General features: G+C 37.5%; 1 protein-coding gene across 1 annotated transcript in view; it reads left to right on the forward strand.

Moving 5' to 3' along the window:
- The window catches only part of SLC17A6 (solute carrier family 17 member 6), a 31,065-nt gene that overhangs the window by 5,681 nt on the left and 11,975 nt on the right, over window positions 1-13,409 (forward strand). The window contains exon 4 of the mRNA XM_057382709.1: window positions 12,784-12,898. Coding sequence (XP_057238692.1) covers window positions 12,784-12,898 — 115 coding nt within the window. The remainder of the gene's footprint in view (window positions 1-12,783; window positions 12,899-13,409) is intronic.

A 13,409-nucleotide genomic window follows, 5' to 3' on the forward strand; every position in this document is an offset into this window, starting at 1 on the left:
CTGTCTTGCGGGGGTTTTGCTCCTGTTGGTTTCCTTTTCCTTTAAACAGTCGCTTAAGGAGGTTGTGGCAATGATATTCCAACAACACGAGGCAAATTCAAAGATTCATTATCTCATCAAATCTTAAGAGTTTTTTCTTCCTCCCGTGATTGAATAAAATAATTTTACGATTTTTTGTTTTAATGGAAAGGAAAACCATCATCAGGAATTTTTCATTAGCGCACAAATGAATTTAGAACGGTCGAAAAGCGTGTTTCAATGAGACTTTCCATAATGAAAAGAAAGTGCAGATGGTCCGGGGACTTAAGGACTGGTTTCTATGGTGTCTGGCAGTTTTTCAAGCACCCAGGGTGCGATTCTACCTGTTAATTAGATCCGCTGAGTATTGGAGACACACGAGGCTTTCACATCCACGCTTAATGCCGCAGGCTCATGGTTTGCACAAGCAGCACAGGTCCTAGTGCCACCCTTCGAACCAATACCACGCTGAGTGCAAATGGATTCTAAACCCAGCCAGAGACGCCTTTAACTCTTCTCTGGAGCCTGCAGCATGAAAGATGGGCCGGGATGGGCAGAGAGGCTTTTCCTGACGAGCAAAATGGCTTGGGAGTGCTTGGGAAAGAGAGGGTGGCTAAAGCAAAAAATGCTCCCCAAGATGAACAACTTTTAGGCAGATCAGCGCTAGAAATGATGAGGATTTGCAAACGGAGACATGCTCTGTAATTGAGAACACATTAATATCCTACCTTTTAAAACAAATAAATCAAACCACCACRTTTTTACACTGGGGTGTCCATTGTGTTTCTGTTTACAAGGGCCATCTGATAATGATTCAGAAATGTGAAAGGCCTTTTCAAACACCCATTAGCAGCCACTTGAAGGACTGTTCACCTTTTCTTCCTCCTTTAATCTTGGTTTTTTTTTTTTTGTTTTTTTTTTTTTTTTTTTTTTTTTGTACCTTTACACCATCTGTAACTGCTCAGGATTAATGGGAATTTTGGTTGACTAAAGGCTGCAGAATCTGACCCAGAGAATCAAAAGCTGCCTTCATTCACCCAAACAACATCAGCAAAGCCCTTGGAACCAATTCAGATGCAAAGTGATGCAACTACAAAGATTTGCAAGCCAGCGGCAGGGACATTGGCAGGAGAAGTCAGTAGTAGGAAAACACAAGCTGGCACGTGAGAATCAGATTTTTCCTCTTCTTCACTAGATTGAATCGAATTAGATTTTTCTCTTCTTCACTGGCTTGAGTTTATGAGCCTTTCAAAAATTCAGGCACCATTATGATGCTGCTGAGCCTTGCTGTGGTCTTCACTTTTCATCAGTAATTCGGGGGATATTTATGAATGCTGTGGGTACAAAAAGATCCAGGGGATAATTCACGATACCCAGTGGAATATTGATGACATATTAAACTTTTGGTAGACTGGGTTCTGTTCAATATATYCCACTTTTGTGCAAAGTGACATCAAGGGGTGGAGAACCACCCTGAAAAGCAGTCACACTGTAGGATCTTGAACCAAGCAGGACTAGAAACACAAACCCCCATCATGATGCTCTATCCCAGCAGTCAATGTAATCCTAGAACGTTTATTTTTCTTTATTTATATGCAATGGGTGTAGTTAAGTCAATAACMTCGGATTTTTGTGGGTAATTTGGACACATTTATATGAGTGTTGATAAATCAGAGATTGATTTAGAGATCTTTAATTGCTTCAAAAATAAGAGGATAAAGTGATGCCTAGTGAAAGAAAACAAGAACTGTGTATTCAGGATATTAGTATATAAAAGGATTATGAGGAGGTAATCTGAWTCTAAGTTTGAATATAATTCCACTGGAAAAAAATTGTTTGGTATAAGTGTATGTTTTAGTCCTCTGGAGTGATATAAGAATCAGCAACTGACAGCCATCTAAATAAAAAAAAAACAAACAAAAACCCTTAAAATAGTAACAATAATGACTTGCCACCATTGGTCCAACCAGAGAAATAAATTATGTGACAGATTTTTTTCATTATGTTTTAAATGCCTATATTTGGAGTTATATTTGAGCTATTGTGAAATGTTTGCAGTGGAGGGATAATTAAGCAAAATATGAGGCATATTCAAATGTTAAGGGTTGTTGCCATAGTGAATTTTAGGCTAGATGGCCCTAGAACTAAGCCCATGTTTTGTTTTTAATCCAGAAATATAATGATTTCATTCAAATTATTATTCATTATTTCACTTCCATGCTACTGCAGCTGTCTGTRAATAAACCACCTGCTGTGCTGTCACACTCATATGGAAAGGTGTGAAACTGTTCTGCGTTTTATCACCTCATCCCAAGATCATTTAAATATCATTATATTTTAAATTTCTGATACACCCTTTAAATATTCTTTATGTTGGAAGAAAAACACTGTCCTACCAAAGACATTACCAAAATTTTGTGGCAGTATTTCCTCATTGATTTCCTGAGTGAACTGTCTGAACATTTACTGTAAATCAGGAAAGAACCTTTGAAATTAACAGGGCATTGTTAGATTACACMATAGAGAATTCCCAATTTTGCAGTTATGGATTTAAAATAGAAATGCTTCTTTTGACTGTCTATGCCAAGCACTGGTTCAAAAGAAAATCTGCAATAATCACAGACTGTGTTTTATAAAACAAAGCTGAGTGACCATTTAAATTCATTTGTGTATAATCAAACATTAGAACTTTCTGACACAAAGAAACACAAAGGGCAGAATAGAATGRCAATCTTTTAAAAATTWAAATCACCTGTGGTAATGACATATATTTCYTGTTATCCCTGAAAGCTCAAATCCTGGCACCATCCACATTAAAAAATGTAACAACATGAATAACTGCATTTCTCTACAATGCAATTATCTCCCATCTATGCTGAACTCTTCATCATTGTCCTTCTAATCTGAATGAAATTACACCAATCAACATTAATCTCTGCTTCTCAAGTGCAATTCTTCTCATTACTAAGGGCTAAATCCTTCTCCCCAGCAAGTAATCTGATAGGATTATTTGTRTGAATAACATGAATGACATTTCAGGAAACTGTCTGTCAGTGCAGAGTCCCAGAGATTTTCACTGAAACTGTCATTAGCATGTCAGTGAAGTCAGAATCTCTCTAAATTCCTGATAAAAATTTAAGGTAAAGGTTCAGAAATACGAGCAGAAAGATTCCCGTGTTGAAATTTCTCTGTTTTAAAAGGAGAAAGCTCCTCCATTCTTTCAGCAGGCAGACACACGGTGCAGTTTTCTGATTTGCAAACAATGATTAATTCCCAGCACGAGCAGGGGATTGGCGGCTGATTTAACACGTGCCAACTTCTGAACTTGTGAGGACTCAAAATCCCCCAAATCTGCACCCACCAAACCCACCCTGGACTCTCAATCCCAAACCCTTCAGGGCTGAGCTTCTCCCTGATCCTGGCACTGCTGTGGGGCTCATCTGCTCCCAGGCAAAAAAATATTATACAAAAAAACCCCGAGGTGATTCTGTCACCCACTGCAGGTTGTTTTGAGCCCTGCTCRTTCCAAAAAGGGGATTGGGGAAGCTGCTGGTGGCCACTGCTCCCTCTGCCATATGGACAGAGCTCCTTCCGTCYCTCTGTCACCAATGATGAAGCTGTTCCCACAATTTTAATGATGCAACAAGGGATTTAGGATGGGTTTGGGTTGATGAAAGGGGGCCTCAGATGTGTGACAAAAATTAATAATGTATCCAAGCCCGTATTAGAGCAGATTAGATGGCGGGAGGTCGACTTTTACATATTAATGCTTCATGAAGGGCTTATAATAGGATTTAGKAGGAACAGCACAGAGACACATCCCCCTCCTCCCTTATGCACAAATGAATGAAAATAAACCTGGTTTATCTGGATTTTTAAAAGCCAAATAAAGCTGTTACACTAYGGCTGCTGGCCACAGACTGTTACTGAAGAGGATGATTTTAAATTCTCTTATGAAGCATGTTCAACCTAAGACTGGTGCTTGGGTTTAATTGATCATCTCTGGTGGCAAAGGTGGATTATTCTCTCTGATTTTTGGGCAGCTGAGTTCATCTATCACTCCAATATTCATGGCATAATCCTAGCTTTGTTAGCCTCATGTCATTTCATGCAAATTGAGGGCCTGATTCTGAAAAAAGCCCCACTATGTTCTCTCCATCATTTAGAAAAACATAAATTGTCAGGGTGAGCATTTCAGAGGGATGTATTTACAGTGGAGGGGTCAACAGAGGCACCAGGAAACTGTGACAGAAGTCAGAATGACTGTTTATGTCACAGAATAGCTAAACTCTGCTCCTCATAGTGGGTTCAGTTCAAATTAGTTAATTTAAAATACACAAAAATAAGTTAAAGTTATCCCAATAAGAGTTATCAGCATGATTACTGAAAAATTACATGATTAGACTGAAAAAGACAACCAGACTAATAAGATAAATATTATTAGGAGTAAGTAGGTTAACAAAGGAGATGAAAAAGTGACATGATAGGTGTGTAATTAAAAAAAAATCAGTATATGTAGTGTGAATCTTCCAAATCACTGGCTACTCACAGTTTATAGTCAGGGAGGTGAATATGGAGAACAGCTGAAAAAAAAAGAAAAAATGTCACAGTGTATTACCAAAGAAAAAGAATCTTTCCAGAGTCAGTAAGAGCTGACTGACAATATAAACTGCTTATATTTACATCCATTGGAAGCAGGTAAACCATCACAACTTGTGTTTCATTTTTAGCTTTCAAGACACCTCAGGCAAGAGTGTTTTAGACTGAAATGTTTGGTTTTTTTTTTTTCCACTGGTACTGAGAAGCAGCTGAAAAACTCTCCATTGACAAATGTGGGATTTTGGAACTAATTGAAATAAGAAGGGAAGTAATCCTCAAAATATTAAATGCAGAGAGCCAAGTTGAGTCTTAACTCATTATTTCAGGACTTAACATAAAACTTTCAGAATTTAGCCCGGCTTGTTGGGGTATAACTGCAAGAGCAGTGTTGTGTTTGAAATTTGGGGTTATTTTTGCATTCCATCCTCCATTGACTAAAATCCCTTGAAACCATTATTTGCAGAAAATGTACTGCACAGTTTACATAAAATTATACCAGATGCTTTCAGAGAATCCCAGAATGGTTTGGGGTTGGAAGAAACCTTAAAGATCATCCAGTTCCAACCCCTCTGCTGGAACATCCCTTTCAGAACAAGCTGATAAAGAAATTTCTCATTTATTGGCATGATATCATYCAGACATTTCAATGCTGCCCAATAACTTTGCTCCCATTTCTCCTGAGCCTCCACGAATCCTTTCTGCATTAGAAGTGGCATCTAAAAAAATAAAACAGTGAAACAGAACCCATGGATGGCTCTGACAGTTAATTGCAGGCACTGTGCAACAGAGACATCCTTAAACACCTCTGCTTGCTTTGTTACCTCACCCCAAAACAATTTGTACACAATTTAGTGCAAAAAAGTGCTGTCTGGGTTGGCTGCCAAAAAAAAACTAATGTCACTGTCACTTTGCTGTGAAGGAATCTGCTTCTGCTCTGAGCAGTCCTGACACAATCTGTAACATGTGGCCCACGTGTCAGGAAATGCTCCAGAAAAATGTCCAGATTTTAGTTATACTCCCAAAAAAAACCCACAAAAGATTTTCARATTTACAGATGATTCCTTTGGTAGGTGTGATGTATATCTGGAAATCAGCAGAGACAGTGGAGAGGTGGTTTCAATGAGATGGTCTTGGTTTGAAACATTATCTAGATGACATATTTAATGAGCAAGCTGTCCCAGAGCTAATGAGCTTGAAGGAATGAGTCAGAGCTTTATCCAGAGCTATAAAGATGTAACCAGTTGTAAAATGAAACCACGAGTTGGAGAGATTCCCCAGCTGAATTCAGACAGGAAAGGGAGAGGATTGAGCAAATGAGTGAGGAAAAAAAGCATCAAGGTGGGGAGAACCTGATTTGCTTTGTGATGCCAAAGGAAGGAGGCAGGATTGCARCCAGGGAAAGTGAGGAGTTTAAAACCATTAAAATAAAACACCATGGGTGGAAGACACAGAGTGGTACACGAAATAAAAAGCTGGAAAGGAGAAACTACTGCTAAGTAGGGCAAATGTTTGTRACTTGTGAGATGGAACCTGATCTGYTGGTGAAAGGATGGTGTAATGCACCTGCAAAAATCTGAATTTAATGACCCAGCAGCATTTTGCATTCAGCATCGATTGCAATGGTGCTGCCATCCAACAGCATCCAACAGAATGACTATTTATGTCACAGAATAAGTAAACACTGTCTCTCCATCGTGGGTTCAGTTCAACTTAGTTAATTTAAAATACACAAAAATGAGTAAAAGTTATCCCAATAAGAGTTATCAGCGTGATTACAGACTGAAAAAGACAACCAGACTGATAAGATAAATATTCTTAATAAAAATTCTTAATAAAATACACTCTGACACATCAAAAAATAGATTTGTGAGCAAACAATGCAAGGCACAGCCTGAAAAGCATTTGGGGTCGTGGTATGTAGTAGGGTTTGAAGAAGRCAGAAAGTTAAAGGGTTTGGGGTTGCTGATGCACATCGACTTATCCTCTGCATGGCATTTCCCACCTGAGATTTTTCCAGGCCCTTGCATGGTTTGTTTTGTTAAAACTGTTTAATATTTTGGGATTTGTTTGTCCTCAAACCTGGCAGATGAAGCCACAGCAGGTTCGGGTCATTGAAATGTTCATGTTCTGTATCAAACAGGAAATCTGTATTTTGGAAGGCCCTCATCACACCTGATATGGGCTTTGTAAGGAGGGAAGTGTTAAAAGGCTCTACCTAAACCCCTGAAATTTCTATTTATTCCAAGACAAATCTAAGTTAAAACGTTGATCACAAACTGCCATGGCCCACAACATTTGCAGAATTCTGAAAAGCTTCTAGAAGCCCACAGCCATTCCAGTTATCTCCTGTCCTGCTTCTTCCTAGACATTATATTTTAGCAGGAAAAATGAAGAATTTAATACAGCTTTGAGCCTTGCAGTTCCTCTCAGGCAAAATATTCTTTGGGTTGTATAAAATACAAGATAATCACATTTACATTGAGTTGTTGGCCATTTGTAGGAGAAGACAGATGAAAGGCAGTAGGTGGAGTCAAAGTAAAAGGATAAATTTTAGAAATCTTGAGCTCATATTTAGACAGAATAATCTAAAAAGTCACTTTATGTGATACAGATTGTGCTGCTCAGAGCTGCTCCTCTCCCAAACAAGCACTGCTTAAGAAAGAGCAGCAAAGGAGAATCAGAACACAGCTTAAGATGTTTTATATGTTTCATAAAATAAGTCTTTATTCAACATATTTCAGATGGTTTCTGTAAGGAAAATGGCGAACCAGCTCGCCAACTTGAATCCAAATAAATGTCATTTTTAAAATAATGACAGTATTTTTTCACCTAATTTTCAAACTAGGTAGGGAAAACTTCACAAGAAAACTCAGGTTTTCAATCCTCTTTTTTTTCCACCCTTACCTAAGAGATGCATGTGCAAGAATAGGAAAAATGTTTTATCCCTGTTTACAAATAAAATAATTGTTCAAYACACTCACTTTATCCAATGAAAATAATATTCTCTAGAATGTGACCAATATTAATGTAAAATTTTCAAATGCAGAGGTTGTGTGCCTCAGAAAAGAACATGGGTTACATTTTCCATAGGTTCCTTTTCACAGTCAGAATAAACTGCCTTATCATATTTTGAATTTAATTTATTGTGGTGGTGCCAAATGCTTTCACACACACACACCCCCACACACCCCCACACACTATGATTCCCTAGAAAACGAACAAAATAATCCAACTTTCCTATTCAGTAGATGGATCTTCCATGAAATGATGATCAGTGGTGTTTTGGAGGTAAAAACTATTCAGTCACAGTCCTGAATTAATTTGAATAATTTCTGTACCTTCGTATTTCTCCATGCAAATCTGTGAAAACACATGCAATGGTGTTTTGTAGTTGTCAGTGACCAAGACTTACTATTCTTTAATTATTTTGAATTTTAATGAAATCAAATTCATAATTCACTGATACAGCATATATTGACACATCTAAAAAACAACAGCAACTTATTATTTAATTATTTAAAAATCTGTTTTAAACATACAGAGTTGCTATTTGAATTTTTTTTTTGAAAGGACAAATGTAGCTAAAGTACTTCACATGCTTTAGAAAAGACACATTTGGTATCTGTAATTTCATTTTCTCAAGGTGGGTTCAATTATTCAGGGAATGGAGGCATTGATAGTTGTGGAAGTATATAAATATATTAAAAGATATAAAAATAGAAAACATTATCTATATTTATATATATTTATTATATATCATATATAATATATTAAATATTATATATATATATATATATAATATATTAAAAATGGGCAAAAAAAAGGATTTAGGGGATTCAGACAGCTGAGGAATTGATTCCTCCTTGTACCCACCTAAAAGGATCTTGCAGCAGTTTTCATTTCCAGTTGTGGAGGTAAAAGGATGCCTCCCCTTTATTTTCAGATATCCCACATCTAACTCAAAAAATATATGAAATTAAATTATATTAAATATATTAAAAATGGGCAAAAAAAAAGGATTCAGGGGATTCAGACCGCTGAGGAATTGATTCCTCCTCATACCCACCTAAAAGGATCTTGCAGCAGTTTTCATTTCCAGTTGTGGGGGTAAAAGGATTCCTCCCCTTATTTTCATATATCCCACATGTAACTTGATAGGGCACCCATCTGGCACTCAGAATTTGACATTTGAGCTCACTTTTTGAGCTGAACAACAATATCTGCAGAATGCTCTGTAACTGGAGCTGCCTGACAGCAGTGCTGCTGCACAGATTGGAAATCCAGAGATGAAAATAAATATATTTCTTCCTCTTCAGTTTGTCCCCAAAGAGAAAAAAACGAGCCAATTGGCTTCAAACCCAAATAGATTCATTCCCCCTGCAACCTCGTTCCATTCTAAGCATTTTTCCTGAGCTGTCAGAGTAATTTTCTTTCTCTTCTCCCATCCCAAATGTCTCGCATTCAAATATGATTTTGCTATTATTAGTATTTATATTACAGGAGGATCAAGCCACAGTTCACGACCTTTGAGGCCAATGGCAGCAAAACAGTGAAGATCCATGTTAAATTCTTTTTTTGGGGGGGCTGAGTCTACTGAATCTAGAAATAGAAATAGATGAGCAAAGCATAATTTTTTTTTTTTTCAGACTGCCTCTGGTCACTTATGTGGACCAGAATTTGCTGAGAATTTTCATCTCTCCTTGACCTACTACTACTGAATTTATTGTCCTCTTCTGTATATGGTGATTTTCTTCTAGAGATAGTTGCAGAGTTGCTGATTTTGAGTCAGAAAGGAATTTTTCTGCATGAAGATGTGTCAGAGCATTTTAACTCCATCCAAAGACAAGGGTCAAGGATTCTGGTAGTGTCATTGCTCTCCCCTCTTTTATCTCTGTAATTCACTCAGAGTTTCCCTTCAGTCTGCTCGAGCTCCTAATTCTCACCGTGGCATTAAAATATGTTTTGTGGGGTTTGGAGTGTGCACAGAATGAAATGGATGGCTGAGGATAGCTCTGAGTGAAAGTTCAGCCAGGTTCAGGATTTCTGAACAACCTTGGCTCGCTCTGTAAGAGACCCAAACTCCAGGGATATTTGTGCTCAGCCTAAAAATCCTGCACAAGCCAAGCTGTGGAAACACAAGTGATGAGTCTGATAAGAGCTCTCCACTCAATATGATATCAGAATATCACAGATATTTGTATAAAAACGCAGTGGGGTGTGGTGTCATTCCCCTGAACACTCCATAAAATCCCTGTGAGCTGTGTTTTGTAGGGTGCTGTGTCTTATAAAAACCCATTGCTGGAGATAACATTGCCGCAAAATCGAGCAAGATGAAGAAATTAAACATAAAGGGTCATAAATCACTGGCATAACAGACAGGGAAAAAAGTGTGAGCAGAAAAAAAAAAAAAGGATTATGCAATTGGAGGGTTTGATGGGTGAGTCAGCAAAATGTTTTAGGAATGCCCTAGGAACAATCAGAATGTTCCACTTCCCAATTAAATGTATTCAAATGTGAACTGCATTCAGATATATTTTGACTGACTRTAGCTCAAAATTTGATGTAAATCAYGATAAACAGTGTAAGGTGAGATATTTCAAGCAATAAACCAGGAAGTTTATACAAAACCTGAGCATTATATCACAATATTCTGTTAGGTAGAATCTAGTATTTATGGAAATACATGGAACAACATTAAAGAGCACAAAGAAATACTGGTGACATTTCTGAGTGTGCACTGAGAGATGCAAAGGAAATGTAGAAAGATTTATTTGCTCTTGATTAACAATTATAGAGGAAATGGACTCACTGAAATAGCCATGTATGCTTTTTAAAAGGCATTTTTAAAAAAAAAGGTCTAAAAAGCCATTTCTTGCAAAAATCACGATTTAACTCAAGCTTATTCTGCTTTTAAATCCATAGATTTTTTGGGGGGAGAAGGGAAATTGTTCCTATCAAGCACAGTTCAGAGACAGAATTGACTCACAAGTGACCCTGCAGAATWATTTCATCATCTGCACCCTGGTGTAACTCAGTATTCCCCAGTACTTGTGTAACAAATACAGGCAAGATTTTAACCTGGAAGAAGTGTGTCTCTGATCATCCCTTCAGTTACATTTTCCTTTGTCTTCTGAAAGGAACAAACTCAAGGAAAGAGTTTCTCTTCATGAACATGAGAACAGAGGCAATTCTGGGAAACACAGCTCTCATTTGTGACAGACACAAAATTAAAAAAACTGGATCAAATTTCCTTGAAGAAATGCTTACCTGATGTAACAATTTGTAAATCATCCCTATAAAGAGAGGGCATTWAAAAAAWAWTTAAAAATATTCTGTCTTTGCACAATTTTAACAGGAATATTGATTTAGAGTGATTGAAATGATTCACCCTTTCACACTTGCTGAGGATTTGCTCCAACAAGTCTATGCACAGCCACRAATTTAAAACCATATTGCTGCACTAGACATTTAATTAAAAAGCTGTTCAGAAAAGAGAGAGAAAAGGCTACAAACCAAATGGTCCTTTCTTCCCCATTACAAGCAAATTGGGATTTTCYCAGTGAACCTTTAGAACAATTACAGCCCATTGGTCTTTTAAAAATTGCCAACAGGAAGATCAAACTTGTTAAAAGAATTTGTAAAAATCACTGGCAAAGCTCCTATGACCCCAAACTCTTCTCATTAATAAATAAAGGAAATAAGCAAAGAAAGCCAAGGCACCACTGGAGTTTGTGTGATCATATGGAGGTATTAAATGGAAGGAATTAAAGGAATTGAACTGCATGTTGTTTTGTAGTAGARGCTTACAAATAAAGAAATCAAGAGTGGAGAGAGAATTCAGGTCAAAATAATGCTCAAAGTGCAGCACAGACACATACACCAGTCAGTCCCAGCAAAAGTATTGAACACGTTGACAAGCAGAGCCAGAAATGTGAAATGTGAAATATGAAATGTGAAATGTGAAATGTGAAATATGAAATGTGAAAAGTGAAATGTAAAATGTGAAATGTGGAATGTGAAATGTGAAATGTGAAATGTGGTCTAACTCGAGGTGGAGGTCATGAGGATCACAGTGAGGAGACCAGATTAAGAGATATTTAGCAAAGTTTCCCTCCATGCCCTTTAATATGTGTCAAATGGAAGTGGATCCGCTCAGTTTGCTGTCTGGAGATTTGCTCAGTCTGCCACTCTCAGTGCAGAATGTGGAATTTTGTATCTTTGAGTTTTCATCCTGCATCTTTAGCCCAAATAAGTCATTTATCACTGACTCAGAGCTCTGTACCAGTTTGTGAAGAACATGAGCTGAGGTCAAAGGGTTCTGTCAAATCAGTTCCACATCAGATGCCGTGATGTCGTGTGTCATCAGATTTATATTTGCATTACATAGTTTTATACAAATAAAAAAAACCCCACAATATGCTAGAAAAAAGGTTTCCTCTGATGAAGGGTGGATATTAATGGAATCAAACCAAAATTCGGCCAAATCACTGGAGTTTTGAAAACGAATCACCACTTCAGACATTTATTTGGACAGTGTGATGTGCTTTATTTGAAGTTATATGAAGAATCAAAATGAGCAATTTTCAGTGAAAAAGCAGCAGTAAGAATGACCTGTTTTCTATGGATATGTGTTTCCAGGTTGATCAACTCTTGTGTCTAAGAAAACCCCACCTCTCTGAAATTCTTCCTGCTGCTTTTGGGTTTTATAAAAGTGGATTCTATTCTGCTTTGTAAGGAGTGAGCATGGCATCACTTTCTTACAAATAAAACACACGAGGAACTCTTTCACTGGCCACCTGTTTCAGCAAATCCTTTGCAGACAATTTCTAATTTTGTTTCCAGAGGGTGGCGAATTGAATCAGATTTGGCTGAAATTAGGGTGAAAATGAAAGGCAAATGGGTGTCTGCTGGGAAATCAAGATCTATACCTGTGATTGCATGAGATATTTTTCCTTAGGAAATCRTGCTAAATAGATAAAATATACATCCATGTTTGGCCTGGGTCTTACCCATACATAATAGAGATTATTACACCAGATGGGARCAAAGTTAGAATATTCCCACATGAAGAACTCATGTAGGGAACATYTATTTGATAAATGTGGAAGAAGCCAATTGGAACAACACTGAAGTTACTTCCTTTTCCCTTTTTTCTCACTTTTGCAGAGTATTTGGTGCTGCTATTCTGCTGACATCCTCCCTCAACATGCTCATACCATCTGCAGCCAGGGTGCACTACGGATGYGTCATCTTCGTCAGGATCTTGCAGGGCCTTGTAGAGGTATGGAAAAATTATAAAACAACTCCTAAATGTTGTTTGGATGGATGTTTGCCAGCCTTTAACTAGCAAATGTGGTTTTGGAAGGACAATAAAAAATTGTTTGGAATTTGTTACTGGGGATTTCAATGTGTGAATTACAGCTATTTGATTTTCCTTCAGCTATAATATTTCACAACAAAATGTTCTCTGGCTGAGTGGGATCTGCATTTAGCACTGAAGTTTTCCTGAGCCCCTATCCTGCCTAAGGCTTATTCTGGTGTAATTCTCAGCAGTTACTTGATGGGCAGCATCACAGAATAAATATRTAATAACAAYCTMAGGTTATAGCTTCAGTCCTGACCAYGCCATGTCTTTGTTGGAAAGAATATGAGATTTATTATAATTTAAAAGAGGGGGGAAAAAAATTTTTGAGCCTCCTTCCTCTTCCTCTTCCTCTTCCTCTTCCTCTTCCTCTTCCTCTTCCTCTTCCTCTTCCTCTTCCTCTTCCTCTTCCTCTTCCTCTTCCTCTTCC

This window comes from Malurus melanocephalus, unplaced genomic scaffold (genome assembly GCF_030028575.1).
Source record: "Malurus melanocephalus ecotype Western Australia unplaced genomic scaffold, MMel_1.1 scaffold_580, whole genome shotgun sequence".
Classification (NCBI taxonomy): domain Eukaryota; kingdom Metazoa; phylum Chordata; class Aves; order Passeriformes; family Maluridae; genus Malurus; species Malurus melanocephalus.